Source organism: Podarcis cretensis (genome assembly GCF_951804945.1).
Source record: "Podarcis cretensis genome assembly, chromosome: 5".
NCBI lineage: Eukaryota > Metazoa > Chordata > Lepidosauria > Squamata > Lacertidae > Podarcis > Podarcis cretensis.
In genome coordinates this window covers 30,261,597-30,277,616 of record NC_137174.1, presented here as the reverse complement: position 1 = coordinate 30,277,616, position 16,020 = coordinate 30,261,597, and the positions used below count along the sequence as shown (strand labels likewise).

General features: G+C 43.9%; 1 protein-coding gene across 1 annotated transcript; it reads right to left on the bottom strand.

Annotated features, from left to right (window-relative positions):
- Positions 1 to 6,585: 6,585 nt before the first annotated feature.
- On the bottom strand, positions 6,586 to 10,089 carry FAM241B (family with sequence similarity 241 member B). Its single transcript, XM_079976515.1, has 2 exons — positions 9,923 to 10,089; positions 6,586 to 8,426 (listed from the first exon to the last, which is right to left on the bottom strand). The coding sequence occupies exons 1-2, from the start codon at positions 10,013 to 10,015 to the stop codon at positions 8,148 to 8,150; spliced, it is 372 nt and encodes a 123-aa protein (XP_079832641.1). The 5' UTR covers positions 10,016 to 10,089; the 3' UTR covers positions 6,586 to 8,147.
- Between the last annotated feature and the right edge of the window lie 5,931 nt (positions 10,090 to 16,020).

Here is a 16,020-nt window from a genome sequence, read left to right as displayed (position 1 = left end):
AGTGGGATTGTGTGTGCCATGAAGGTCCTGATGGGAAAACTGCATAGTGCTGTCAGTCACTGCAAGCTTGTTGTCGCTTCCAATCAATTGATTGGTGCCAACAGCAATCCTCCTTTGCTAAGGAGCAATCAGGAGCACTTGAAAGCTCTTGATGTTTCCTTGACAGCCACATTTCTACCTGTCCTATCTCTGATATTATATATGACATCAGGTGTGGGGCAGGCAGTCATGGTTTGGGAATGGAAATAGCCTCATAGCCAAATTGAGATCCATGACAGATCTAATTGGGCCCAGGACCCAGAAGTTCCCCACCCCTCAGTTAAAGAGATTGTGTGTGTGTGTGTGTGTGTGTGTGTGTGTGTGTTTGTGTGTGTGTAGTTCTCACTCTCTTTTACTTTGAATTCATTTGTTTTTTAATTATTCTTGTTTTAAAATGTGAGTCACATGAAGCATTGTCTCAGGAAGACAGAATATAAATAGTTTAATAAATAAATAAATTTAGGCATCAGCAGAAAACATGTGTTGATAGAGTTATCGCTCCCTAACAACAGATCCAGTAAAGCTGGACTTCACCATAATGAAGGAAAGCTGAAACGGTTTATCATATTTTGGCTGCTTGTAATTTGTTTCTGTAGTTTTTGGATCTGCACACTGTAACAGCACACAGAGTGCATACTAAAATGTTACTTTTCCCCCATACACTTAGAAACATTATAAGTCCTAAAGGAGAGGCTGGATGAATGTTGTGTTCCTGTATGGCACAAAATGGTTTGACTGGCAAGTGATGGTGCATAGTCTGTTTCAGTAACAGGGGGGAAAAGAGAGTCCAGGGTCCATCAGATTGTCAGCATACAACTACAGCTGTGATTTAGAGTCTACAGAAAAAAACACATCTCGAATTTTCAGTGACAGCAATTTGATACAAGGACCAAAAAGTATGTGATGTACTTAATCTCTGTTTAATACTTTGTAATCCAACCCCCTTTAGCTTCCAGGACAGGACGCTGGCCCTGCTAATAGACAGCTGCCTCAGGCGGTCAATTCTGGGTGTCATGAAAGGGCAGCAAATTGTTGGTTATTGATTATTGTTGTATTGTTACAGCCAGGGAAAAGATAGTTGAAATAGATTGGCAAGGGAGAGACCCAAGTGTCACAAAGCAAGATGTGTATGTTGAGACTGTGGCTTGAGTGGACCCATGCAGGGCTTGGAGCATGCCGTAGGGATCATGTAACTCGAGTTGTGAGATGGGTGTATTCTCAATTTGTGAGCACTCTAACTCCATATAGGTAAATTCACTCCCAATTTGACTTGGGTTCAGAGTAACTGCTGACCTCCTCCATGCTGAGCAGAAGGCAGCAGCAAGGGCAGCAGCAGTTGAGCCCCTGGATCCTATTCTTCCCCTTTCCCCAACTTTTAGCAGCTGCAACAAAAGAAAGGCTTCTGACACAGCGTCTGAAATGGCAACCTGCCTCGGGCATATGAGACAGAGGATGTAGCTTGTTTAAAAACTAACAAAGCCTTAAATTGCATTTACTGCAATGTTTTGCTAATCTAGACATACATACATCAGGGAAAGAGGAGTAGACTGCTCATTCAGAATTGACATCAAGATGACATTCAAGGACAACTTGACAGTTCTGCTTCCTCCTCTATAGTTGCTTCCTCAGGGAGTCCTAGATGGGTAGCATGAGTCCGTGTGCCACCTGTATTGGCTACAGCATTGGCAGAGTTCTTGTTCACTTATACTGGACTGGCATTTGGAGCATAGTCTAAATCCTAAAATACCATGCAGCTTTCTCCTAATTTTTATTTTTATATATTTTTTATCTTCTCTTTCAAAATTGCTCAGTAATCTTCTATTCTTGGCCATGGCGGGGGGGGGGGAGAGATATCCAACTAAGGCATATTCAGCATAGACCTATTACAATCAATGTTAAGTAAGTTGAGTCCATTGATTTCAACAGGGAAGAAGGTGGTTTCTGCAAGTGCTTTAGAGGGACGTGAGGGGCAGATGTGGCTCATCCACTTGGGAAGGTAGCCCATCTAAGAGAAGGAAAACTCTAATCTTAAACCTCCTCTGCCTTTCAGGATATCTTTGGGAGAAGAAAAAGCTAAGGAATAAGACTGTTGGATGGTGCCTTGTGCGCCTCCTTCCGGCAATTCCTGCAGCCAAGCTGGTGCCTAACATATTGCTCGTTTTTCCTTGTCATCTGGGCAGCCCAGGATCTCCATACACACTGCCCAGGCTTGTGCCCCAAGGAGGTCACTTTGGTGATGATAACGCAGTGGTTTGACTTCACCCCCACCTCCATTATCTCTCGAGACAGATGGATGCCAACAACAACCACTGACAGGGCGGGAAGAGGAACTTAGGGTGTTTTCTTCTTCAGGTTCCAAATAAGTTGACCCACCTTGGGCACTAGCCATGGTGAGAAGTGGGGCACCATTTGTTGTTCCACCTTATGCAGCAAAATGTCTTGGGAAAGCCCTGGGGTGGGTAATCTTGTGTGTGTGTGTGTGTGTGTGTGTGTGTGTGTGTGTGTGTTTCTTCATTGCACTTGCCCTCCCCTCCTTCTGTCCATGAATTGAGTAAAACAAGCCTGGTTTCACCTTCCAAACATAGCTGGAATTAAAAGGCTTTTCCCACATAGGACTGGGCTGAAAGGCGACTGGCTTCCTTTTCGCATTTGCAAATATAGTTCGTTCCTCAGCTGAGCTCTCTTGTCTTCCTATGAAGTTGTTTCTTCTCTCATCCACAGGAGCAAGTTAACAGGGGGTCAGTGCCATCTAGTGGAGATAACATGAAAACACAAACTTGCCCCGCCTTGGCTCACATGGATTTAAAATTAATTGCTTATTCAGCCAATGGTCATTATGAGATTGCTGGGTTGCACAGCAACTTGAGTCATTTTGCACCATGTGAGACACAAATGCAGTGTGTTTTTTGGAACATGAACAAGAATAGGAAAGGAAAGGAAAGAAAAGGAAGAGGGAACAGGAAAAGAAGAGGGAATGTTGTTGGTCTTTAGCTAGTTGGTTGCTTCTCAGGGATAGGTGAACTTCCTCAGCCAGAGACTAATTTGCTCAACCAGCAAGGAATTCAGTGTTACAGTTTTGGGCAAAGATTCTCTGGTATTTCAAGATGCAAAGATACACAGAAGCACACTATGGCAGAAAAAACATTAAGCCGCACAATATCCACCAGGTGGCACACCTACAGTACTCTAAAGTCCCACTTGGGCAAAAGACCTGCTACTTTTTTTCCTGGGTACTGCCAGATATATAGATGAGTTACACTAAATTTACAAATTAATTTGCCCCCTGAGTGGTTATTTTCACAGCGTTCCAATAATTATGGGCCCAGATTTGTTGTTTTGCCTTTCATTCTCTGCACTAAGGATCAATACCAGCTGTTTTATAATAGCATGTCATTCATTAATGACTTGGGCCAGGAATGCACTTTATAAAATACATTTTAAAAAAAATAAACAATTACATGTGGGACCCGTGACATTGGCTTGTGGAGTGCTTTCCTTCAGGGTTTCAGGCAAGGAGCCATGTCCATTTTCAGGATACTCCATTCCATTTCCCCTCCATCTCCAGCTGTGATCCCCAGCCCCTCTGCTACCAACACCCTCAGTTTTCTGTACATACATACATACATACATACATACATACCTAGTGCTGGTAAAGGTTTATTCCCCCTTCGACCCACTTTTTATTCCCTAAACAGCTCCATGAGTTTGACTGGTGTCAGAAACAGCAACTGATCCAGGGCTGCTCTGAATTCTTAAAGCTAAACCCACAGTAAGTTAATGTTGGGGAGCCTTTTAGAAAATACCAAGTTTGTTATTTCCAAACACCCAGGAGATATTAGATGCCACATTTTCTTATAGCAACTGGAGATCAAGAATGTATGTTGCTAAGTCTGGTACCTGTACACAGGAGTAGGGAAAACCAGATTGTTCAGAATCAAGTATATGAAGAGTGGCACTGCCACATGCCACCTTCCCAGTCTCCTGCAACATGCCCCCACCCAACCTCAGGGTGGGTGGAGAAGTGGAGAAAACATGCAGCAGCCATACATCTGAAACCCACTAGTCAATAGCCACATTTCCAGGAACTGTCGTTTTAGTTTTTTAAGAAATCAGCATGTTTCCCATGTTACAAGAATGGGTGGTGCAGTAATGTAAGTTTAACTCTCTCAGAGAGAGAGGAAGCATCCTTCACATCACCTGTGAAAACACTCAGAGAGACTCTCACATCCTGGGCTTTCCAAACCCAACACTTTAGGACTCACAAAGCCATGTTTGATCAATATAGTGGCTGAAGTGTAAACATGCACTCATGAAAACCAGCCAGTTGGAAGTGACACTTTAAACCCCTTCTTGGCAGAGCACTGCTCGCTCTCTGCATCTCTTGAACTTTTCAGAATGATGCTCTCTTTTGAGTCCCGCACGTACAAAGCTGGGCTGAGTGTTTCCCTCCCTCCCTCGGCCTTGCTTTGTGTGACTGATGGATGGCCTGAGGGGTTTCCCTCCACAACCCATTCCTCGAGCCCCACACCCCACATGCCTGAATGGCTTATTAGGGAGCCCCTTTGTGGTGTAATTGGATTTCTCCCCTTGTTAGTTTGAAATGAAAATGTCATCTCGATCGAGGGAGGAGCCCATTCAACTCAAATTAAAGCCGGTCATCTCTTCAGTGAGCTGTGAAGCTATTCATGCTGCAGCAAGCAGCTGCAACTGGAGGCGCTCTTGACAATGCCTCAGAAGAGCTCTCCAACCCCAGCTCCCTCCCCACAACACACCCCACCACACACAACTGGTCTGCTTCTGTGGTGTTACACACACATATATTGGCCAGCCCAAACAGCACATGTTAGTCAGGAAAGGTGAAAGCTCAAGGTCCCAAGGAAACAGAAATGTCAGGAACTGGGATTGAAGTGGAGAATCTTAGGGATCCCTAGCTGAATGAGCCATCACAACTGGCCTGGTGTCAGCAGCTGCCAAGGCCCCAGCCGGACCACAGAAACCAGGTGGCTGGGTCCGCAAGTCACCATTTATATTTCTCCACAATGCCCTGGGCACTGTGAGACACTTTAAATAGCAGCTTCCCTACCACCAGGTGAGCCCACGGTCTGTGAAGCTCACCCATGCAGATAGTACCATGTCAAGGTATTAGTAATGGGTTTACAAAATGGCCTCCAAAACCCAAGTATTAAGGGAGCCTAGAAGCAGGTCATTCTGGGACAGGGAGTGGGACTGTAGCCTCATCACCAACCAGGCCCAGCATGGCCTCTTGCTGCCGCCATTTGCCACTCCAGACACAGGCAAATACCCTCAAGGAGCCAGGCTCGGCCCTCAAGTCTGAGCAGACATGTTTCAAATACAACATCCCATGGGAACATGGTTATTTAAAGAGATTAGGATTGAAGATTAATGCACCCGGAGGACAGGCCACCCCCCCTTCCACTTAAACCCATTGTTCTGTTATTGTAGGGAGCATCACCTCTACAGCAAGCACAGGAGCAAGCTGCTAACAGGATTAGTTCTGTTACTTGAACTCACAATAGTGGCTGCCGGCACTGAAGGACCACCTCTGACAGGGGTTTCCCTCAAAAATTCAGACAATCCACGAATGCGGGTGAATAAAAGCCAAGTGAGAGAACATACTGGGGGGGGGGGGTCACAGATTATTGCGGGTCAGCTTCCCAACCCAGTAGTTAGTGATATAGATGTTTCCTGCGTTTTTAATATGTTGTTGGAAGCCGCCCAGAGTGGCTGGGGCAACCCAGTCATGCCAAGCATATAAATAACAAAATTCTCATCATCCTCATCATAGCAATCAAGACCCCAGAAGCTGTTTCAGCCACATCCTGTGAGCTCCTAACTTGCACATTAAAACTGCTTATGAGCACGGAGAGGCTGAGCATCTCCCCATGTACTTCTCCAAGCTTGTCTCTCCAGCCCCTGGGTGAGCAGAACCAGTGGCGTGGCTTTTTGGATCCCAGCCAGTGCTGCTGCCTGCTCTTTGATAAATCTGCTAACCAAGTGAGTGACTGAAAAGCTGGAAGCGATGCTACCCTACTAACCTGAACAAGCAAAGTTTCCCCGTTTGCATTTGTTTAAAATTACAGAATATGCTGAGGTTAAAGAACGGACAAATCTTTGTGAACCATTTTGGGGGGCTTTTCGGCTGAAAGGCACCCCAGAAATAAATTCTAAGCCACTCACAGCCTGTCCTGTTCAGATCTGTCCTTCATCTAGACAAGGCAAAACAACTTCCAAAAGCAAACAGAGGTATTTTTGTTTATATCAGCTTATAGCAGCCACTGTCGAGCTGTTGGTGTAGCTTCAGATGGGAGGGTTTAGTCATTTGAGTGTTCAAAGTGTTGTGGACGTTATATTTCTACAGCTTAATGTAATACTTTTGGTTTTAAACATGTTGTTGTAACTTGCCTTACGTCCACAGGATAAATCTGAAATATAGGTTATGTTGATAGCCAGTTTTTCATTTAAGCTTGCAGCATTCATTATTAGCAGCCCAAGATCAAACACATAAAGGAATGGAAGCCACAGCCATTTGGAAAGGAACAAAAGATGTGTATTAAGGAACAGTTTGCAACTAGTATTACAAAGAATTGAGGGAGGTGGTTACAAAGCTTTCCTTTGCTTGGATTAGATTCCTCCACTCCTGTTTTCAAGAGGAGGCCACCACTAGCAGGGGAAAAAGTGTGGGTGGGTGGGGAGTTCTCCCACCAGGTCATTTTGCAAGGATGCAGAAATGTCCATTCACGTAAATTAACAGACGTGAGAACCATGTTACACATGCCCACTGCACACTCACCTAGTAAGGCTCCCCCACTGCAACACACACAAACCACACACACATTATGAGACAATGGATGGTTTCGTGCTTAATGCAGACCCCAAGTGAGCACCCCAGGAGCCAGCACTCACACAGAGGCAACCATTCATCAGCACTGTTGCCTCCAGCATGGGGACTGTGTATGCGACAATGCAAAGTACAGAGGCCACACATACAGCTCCCAACATGGAAAATAATTCTCAGAATTGCCCTTCCTCGTGTACGCTGATTAGCTACAGAGTGGCCTCCTATCAACTATGCAAAGTGTGGTTCCATGATCAACATTTCCACACAAACCCAAGCTTCTCTCCATTTGGAGATGGTATTTTAATCCTGTGATTGACCTGAGTTAAGAAGCTTGGTTTTCAATCAATCTTCATTGCCTGTCTTTAAAAGACCTGGACACACATCTCAAAAGTAATAGGTGTTATACCTATATAATTTGCTTTACAGCAGAGATGTGGGGCCTGTATCTTCCCCTCCAACCAAAGGAAGCAAAGGCTCAAGGTCGGATCGTGACCAAGAGTGCCAAACCAAACCCAATCCATTTTACGACTCCCAGATTATGAGTGTAATGCAGCCTTGTACAACCTGGTGCACTCCAGATGTTGCCAGATGCCACCTCAAATCAGTCCCAGACTGCATGGCCAATAGCTAGGGATTGTGGGAGTTGTAGTCCATCTGAACATGAAGGGCCACACATTTCCCACCTCTGCTTTATACCTTCTCAGTTATCATGTTACCTACCTCCTCTCTAAGGGCAATAAACAATGCCTACTTAGTCATCTCATAACACTGCCTTTTACATACGAGGTTCATTAAGTGCTTTTGTTGAGAGAACAATTGAGAGATCCACCTGCTGCCTTTTCACCCCTTCAGTCAAAAAACTAAGCTTCAACCAACAACCCTGAGATTGCCTCCACACCCAACTGCTACAATCTGAGCAGCACAATGAGAAAAAATGTAGTGAGCCTTGTGCCACTGAAATAAAGCAATTTTTCATGCTTCCGCAGGAAGCCAACTGAAGTAGAAAAAACTGTACCCTCACAAACTCGCACTCCATATACTGCCTCCCCCCACAACTCATTTCTGTTCCCTACAAAATCTATTTACATAACATTTTGAGGGTGGGAGCCCATATGGGCATGCATACACACAACGGGGGCACATTTGACACACCCCCCCCCACTCTCTCTAACATGCGCTCACACACCGGATAAGGAAATGTGGCTCTCCATTCGCCAAGCAGCAGTCATGGCTTGTGGAGAAGTCCCTGTCATCGCTGGCTTAAGTGAGAGACAACGTAGATGAGGCCCACCAAGAGTAGGCCACGCACGCCGACCATCATGAGAAGGAGCAGCAGCAGGATAGACATGACTGGCTCCACCACCTGGTTTCCAAGGTTCCACGTGAGGAATCCCATGTTCACCAACTGTTGATTGATGTCTGAAAGCAGTGAGCGCTCCCCTGGCCTTGCTGCATCCTGAGGCGGCGGCTGCTGCTGTTGGCGGTAGTGTTGTTGTGGAGCAGGTCCTGCGTTCATGTTGAAAAACCCCTGCAGAGGAACCCCAGAGAAACAGAGTGAATTCATGGTGCCGGATCCAGTTTGACAGATACAGTAAAAGCCAGAAAGAGCCGGAAATGCAGCCATTCGGGTGGTTCATAGATTCCAAAGAGGAGGTACTACCACAGAGAGTTTTGAGAAATGAGGAGACAACACAAAAACTTACAAGCCTCTTCAGTGAGCACATTCCACAGACGTTTAAAAATATTTTTAATTTCCACTTCATCCTTAAAAATAGTGCAAGGCATTAAAATGCACCAGAAAACTTAATTTTTTAAAAAAACCAACATGGTTTAAGAAACTGTAAGCCTACAATCCTATCTATGACAGCTGGACTTAAGATGCCAAAGAAGGCTCCCCGCCTACACAGAAATGGAGCCAGAAACAAAATGCTGCAGTGTGGATTACTCCTGTTTTCAGGATATCCCATCCTCCTCCCATTCCTCCCTCATGTTCTGTCCCTGGTTTCATTTGCACTATACATTTGAAGCAGTATCATACAGCTTTTTCAGTCATGGCTTCCCCCAAAGAATCATGGGAATCGTAATTCATCAAGGCTGCTGAGAGCTGCTGTTCCTCCCTCAAAGAACTAAAATTTCTAGGGTTGCCTGTGGAGAAGGACTGACAAACTCCTCTGCCAATGTCCTACTCCTGTTCCAAATAATCAAGTCAGTATTTTATGACTAGTGAGCACACTCAGTACTCACCAAACTGTTTTTGGCCTCCTCTCTCCCCCCCCCCTTAATCTTTCCCACCCCACCCACCCAAGGCTTTTCTTCTGAGCAAACATCTACAAACCTTGGTGTTTCCCTGAGTCTGTTGATAACCCCTCTAGAATGTGAATGGTGTGGTTTTTGATATGCAATGACTGGCCTTCAGAGAACTAAAACCCCTATTAGTATTGATGATTCACAACTAAGCCTGCCATGTGAACCCTGGCTAGGCAGCAACATAGGCCCTACAGCATCTACAGCCCTGCTGATCGTGGCAGTCAGGCCAGAAGGGTGGGCAAATCTGCTGCACCAGTGACGGCAGTGGGGACGACTCAGGATCCAGCAAGTTTCTCCTTCCTGCCCCTGGAGGACCCCATATTGGGTCTTTCTGCAGGCTGCCACCTCAGGAATCTCACCGGACAGCCTGCATATTTGCAGATGGAATAGGGAACTCCACATGGGCAGTGACTGGCAGGGTTAGGAACTGTGGTCCAGTCCAACTCCCCCTCTCCATCTCAAGTTCAGTACAAAGGTGGTTCAGATTACAGTGCCCAAATGCAACTCTGTGCATGCTTACTTGGAAGCAATCCTGGCTCAATTTTGCAGATTTACTTTAGAGGAAACATGCACATGTACTTAAAAGGGTAATCTGAACAGATCGACCAAACTGCAGAATTAAGCATCCATTTGCGACAGGAATATTGAAGCCTTTCAAGTTCCTCACATAATAATTCTCAGCAAAAGTGAAGCACCACAAAAAGGTCGTCTCCTCACCGGCCGAGAGGAGGTTCCTCTGTTCTGAGTGCTCTGTCGCACTCGAGGGTCATCATCTTGTACGATGTCGCCGTTGGCCAAAATCCGCACCATCTTTAAGGGCCGTGTGGTATTTGTTTTGCCACCCTTGTTAACATAAAAAAGAAAAGAGTTTTGAACAAGCTCCAACTGTTGTCTTAGGGAAAGGAGCGCAGTTTAGAGAAGCTAGGACATATCAAATTAATATACATCAAGGCAGTGCTTTATTTCTTAAAAAAAATAAAAATGTTTAGGGGTTCTCTTATTTTCCTACTCATATTGAAATACTACCCCTCAATGAGGCCAAACTTAGATTCACAAAATGTTTAGGGGTATGCGTACCCCCAGAAAAAAAGCACTGCATGAAGGCACATTTTTATACTCTCTATTAGCTGCTCCACAATTAATACTGACCCCCCCCCCTCTTTTCATGGTCACAATGGCTAGTGCAGATTGGAATACTTATCACACTTTTCACACAATCCTAAACTGTACGCAAAAAAAATCTATTCCATGGATCATTCATATAGAAACACGGGGGGGGGGGGGCAAATTACAAAAAAAAGCCAACCAGACAAGCCCTTTGACTAGCAAGAAGAAAGGCTGACTCACACACTCCTGTACAGTAGAGCCATCATCATCCAGTTAAAGTGGATTAATCACAGGACTCTTTAATCGATTAAGTTGGCACACACACTGTAAGAATGAAAATGAAAAGCATGCTTTGCTTTTAGATGATGCATGCATTTGTCGCAAGACACCATCTTGGAAAAGTTAATCCCTCCTAGCTGAGAGAGAAGAACAATTAATCACAGTCCATTTCAAGCAGTGACCCTAGGCACAGTCAGCAGGGAGCAAGTCCCATTTAATTCAATGGGGCTAACTTCAGACTAAGAAGGGACAGGACTGCACAGTTGATGAGTCAGAAGACTTTTAATCATTTAATCCAGTTAACTGACAAATGGCTGCAGCCTGATATCTAAACAGAAAGGTGAAAGTCTGTCTCTAATTCCTTGGACGATTAACAGAAATCACAAAGGGCAGATTTTAGAGAAAGCTCCACACATTTGATTAGACCCCAGGGCTGCATCTGAATATGGATTTCTAAGCACTCAATCAAACCTGGGAAACAGTCCCATAAAAGCAGTTATGCCATGGTGCAAGACAGTCTGATGCTGGTGTCATACATGACCTGACTACAGTCAGGAGGACCATTACAGATTGATGGCCCATGCATATCTTTTATTTTTGTTATTCTATTTATCAGGCACCGCCTTTCACCAGAGGCAACTTAAGGCAGCTTCACAAAAGCACAACATAATGTACTTCAGGAGTGAGATGAACATCCAAGTTCCCCTAAAAAACACTCAGGCAGATTCACACAGTATTAAGCCATAAACTAGAAAAATCCCCAGACCCGTTAAAATTTCTCACCTACAGCTTGAATTCACCAGGTAGCCTTAGACACGCTACCTCTCTGTCAGGCTCAGCTCTACAGTTGCAATATTGACCTACCTCGCATGGGTAAGAGTTAACAAGCAAGCAGAAAACACAGGTAGCAGAATTAAGGGACTCACTGCTACGAGTTATGATAACAGAGCTTAGTTTTTTTTATAAAAAAAAAAGTGAGGTGCTCTAGAATGCCCAGCCTCGCCTTGGGAGGAAAGCCACCCCTTCTGACAAGGAAACGGGCACTCTGCACATGCTCGCAAAGCGCTGCTTATTCTTGCAGCTGCTCCAGGGCAGACACCCAAACCCCCTCGGATAAAGGGACCAACTTCCCACGCTGCATTTGGCTCAAACAAAATCCTGGCAGGTAATTCTGCCCTGCTTTAACCAAGGGGATCCGCATTTCTTCGGCTGCATCTTAGGATTCTGCGTTTCTAACAGAGCTGCCCTTTCAGAGGATAAAGCAAAACAAAATTGGCGGCGGGGTGGGAGGGCTGAAGGAGCAGTTAGAGATGCACCACTCGCCTCTTTTCTCCCCCTCCGGCTGGTGCAAAACGTCTCCGGCTGCTGCTCCTCCAGCTGCTTCCTCTCGACTGTGACACAACTAAAGCTTGGCAGCTTCCTACAGGCTGTCGGCGCCGGAAGCTGCAAGCAGGAGAGGGAAGGGAGAGGCGCAAAGCAAGATCCTGCGGCGAGAAGCATTTGCAAAACCTGAGCACCTCCCTCCTCCGGCGCCCTCCGTGAACTGCAGGTTGCTCGACGGCAAGAGAGCTGGCACTGGCGGACGCCAGGAAGTTCTGCTGGACCAGGGCCTTCCAGATGTTTGGGCTACGGCTGGACGTCGGGATGGCCGCGTGTTCCTCGCCCGCCCCCCGGGTAAAAGGGGAAAAGCAGGGCAGGGCTCCCCCTGCACCTTTAACCGCTGGGTAGAAGAGAGAATTGCAACAGGTTTGAGGAAAGATTAATATAAGTTTTGATGTATTGGTAAGAAAACCTGCCATGGTCTATGATATATGTGAAACACTGTTAGTTTTGATACGTAATTTAGTTTTTAAGTAACGAATTGTAAGGCTGATTATGATCTTTCACAATAAAAATTGTTTTTTCATTAAATTTTTGTTAATAAATTACAATTTTGTAAATAAATTACAATAATTTACCATTCTCATACAATTTATGCTTTGTATCAAAGTGCCCCATCCACTGTTTCAAAGTGCCCCGTAGGTGGGGCAGAATGATACAAAACCCATTTTTTCACTCATGTCATTATATTCTCATTATTGTCTAACTTTAATTGTTCTTTTGATTGCTGTTATAATATTGATTAGCAAATATTGATAAAGCAATTTTTTTTATTGACACATTTTGTTACATAAAATATGAGATTGATTTTTTCTGCATCAATCTGCTCCATTTCCCCCTATCCTTTCACAATGCAGAGCTGTAGGTAGGGGGGGGTGGCTAGCCAGATTTTTTTACCACGGTGAAGCCTCCAGGGGGGCACCATTGAGACTCCCAGCCCGTGTGTGGGTGTGTATGCAAATGTGTGTGGGTGTGCCAAACTGGGTCTTTGACCTGGGTAAAATAAAGCCTAGTTTCGCCCCTGCACAATGGAATGGTTTCTCCCTCTCCTTCCCCTCTGTGCCCCCTAAATCTGTTCTCAGAGTTCCCTTAATCCTCTGGAGTGGATTTGGGGGTGGCATGGGCCAGTTGCCATAAGAGGAGAGTGGGGAATCCTGCTGCACTGGAGTTAATCCTTGCACTAGTACCAATGTTGAATACCACCCAAAGTCTACAATTTCTGCAGATATAGTCAATGCATTTACAGTTTTTTCTCAGAAACCAGAGCTGGTGGGGAGGGGTGGGCATCAGAAATGGTTCAAGTGATATATGGATTAAATGAAGTCCTGGTAGAAAGTCCATTGCTTTTTCTTTTGTGGGGAAAAAGGGATTCCAGTACAATTCAGGCAACCTGGAACTTTGCCTGCATGTGTGCATTTTTTGCTCACTACACATGTGCAGGAATCAACAGTAAGGGCATGAGGGCATGTTAATTTTTCTCAGTCCCAGTATATCTCTCATTCGTTTAGGTGAAGCCTGTTTCTGCTTCATGGAAACACCAGTGCAAAACCATCTCTTGGGGTCTCCCTTTGCATACATCTCCTCCTTAGGGGGAAGCAAAACAAACCCCAAAATAAGTTTTAACAAAGACGCACTGCTGTAGGCCCACATTGTGAGCCTGAACGACAGAACTAATCCTTTTAACACTTGGCTGCCTTTCTTTGCTAAATGGGGGGGAGATGAAAAGTAGGGAAAGCAGGCTCAAAGTTTGGGATTGCAACATTAATCCCCTCCCTATGCCTCAGAAACAATACAATCATTTCAGGAACACATTTGAGCACTTTAAGTCTCCCATACCTCTCACTTCTAAAGCTGACTAGAATGCTAAAGAGTCAAGACGCCGTTTGGTCTGTTGAGAGCCCCTCCTGAGATTCAGTTTTCAAACCATTTATGCAGCTCTAGAAAATATAATCTTGATGCCTGAATTGTACTTGAATGCTCACTTATATTGTAGGTTCTGCCAACATTGATCAAGTTAGTAAGGGGATGACAAATTTAGGGCAGCGCGGACCGTTCCCTCGCACAACGCGACAAGCTGAGGAGGTACAAAATATTAATAATGACAAAAATAAAACCTATATTTATATAGGTGCTTACTGAGAAAATCCATAAGGAAAGCAACTGTACCAAAAGGAATTACTGTGAAATTTTATTGTGCTGTTTCAGTTCACTTTCTCTAACCCCTGCCGTACCCCTCAACGTGATGTTAACTGTTTTGAGAAGTCTTGGGGTGTGTTGAAATATTCATTACACACACACACATTTGTAATCATAGAGTCGGAAGGGTCATCTAGTCCAATTCCCTGCAATGCAGGAATCTTTTCCCAATGTGGGGTTCAAACTTGTGACCTTGAGTCTCATGGTCTACCAACTGAGCTATCCCAGGTCCATATTTCTCTTTTAAAAAGAAGTACTCCCTTCAGTCTCAGCCCTCTGGTTTAATATTTGCCCCTGCTAATCAACATTTGTACCCTAAATAGCCAATAAATAAAAACTTTACTTGATTCCCCTTCCAGTTAAATTGATTCATCCTTGCAACTCTTAACGCCTCTCTAGCTCTGCTTACAGGTCAGGCAGAGGTACTGCTAAAAGTGGACTGAGCAAGTGCCTAGCTCAGAAGTAAGCACAGAGATTTAGCTCTTCTGGCTGGCACCATGGCTTTCATCATGAGAGAGATTTACAGGCAATATTTTATAAACTAAGACAAGCAGTTGTATCAGAAGTGCCCTTGGCAATCATAGTGTATTGTATATCAGAGTGGCCAGAAGGTGCATTGAAGTTTATTAGTAGATTTAATTTAATTAGTAAATTAGTGGTTTGCAGTAGCTCAGCAAGGGTTTCTGATTCCCAGTAGTTTTAACAATACAGTAGCAACAACAACAAAACTGTTTATTCCACCTAAATAATGCGGCTGAAATGAAGAGAGCTAAGCAGGAGTGGATGTCTTTTTTTTAAAAAAAAAATATTTATTAAAGTTTTAAAAGTTACAGAAAGAAAAGAAAAAGAATTAAACATAACAAAACCATACAATACAATACAAAGACAAAAATACTACATATACATACAAAAATAAAACAAAAACAATTAAAAGAAAAAGAGAAAAAAACCCACATCCAATACTTTCAATGTTATTAACTTTCATTTACTTGTTTCAGCGACCTCCTCACACCTCCCTTTTTTTGTATTCCACTTCGATTAATTATCTCAGCAAATCCTTTCCATCTTCCTCAATTTTCTGTCCTATCATTTAACTTAACAAATTATAACATTATTTTTTCCTTTAATCCATTTACAATCTATTGTACTTAATTCTTTATAGCATTTCTGCTAAAGCCATTTAACTTCATTCCAACATCTTTCTAACATTCCTTAATTTTACAATATTTCTGTAAATAATCTTTAAATTTCTTCCAATCTTCTTCCACCATCTCTTCTCCCTGGTCTCGGATTCTGCCAGTCATTTCCGCCAATTCCATGTAGTCCATCAACTTCAACTGCCACTCTTCCCGGGTGGGTAAATCTTGAGTCTTCCAATACTTTGCGATGAGTATTCTTGCTGCTGTTGTTGCATACATAAAAAATGTTCTATCCTTCTTTGGCACCAATTGGCTGACCATGCCCAGGAGAAAGGCCTCTGGTTTCTTCAGGAAGGTATATTTAAATACCTTTTTCATTTCATTATAAATCATTTCCCAGAATGTCTTAATCCTTGGGCACATCCACCAAAGGTGAAATAATGTACCTTCAGTCTCATTACATTTCCAACAATTGTTTTCAGGCAAATGATAAATTTTTGCAAGCTTGACTGGTGTCATGTACCACCTGTAAATCATTTTCATTAAATTCTTTCTTAGGGCATTACATGCCGTAAATTTCATGCCTGTGGTCCATAACTGTTCCCAGTCAGCCATCATAATGTTATGTCCAACATCTTGTGCCCATTTAATCATAGCAGATTTCACCATTTCATCCTGAGTGTTCCATTTCAACAGCAAGTTATATATTCTTGA

Coding starts and splice junctions, on each gene's coding strand:
- FAM241B (XM_079976515.1), bottom strand. CDS start 10,015: ATGGTGCGGATTTTGGCCAACGGCGACATCGTACAAGATGATGACCCT. Junction 8,427..9,922: donor GAGGAACCTCCTCTCGGCCG/GTGAGGAGACGA, acceptor GTTCCTCTGCAG/GGGTTTTTCAACATGAACGC.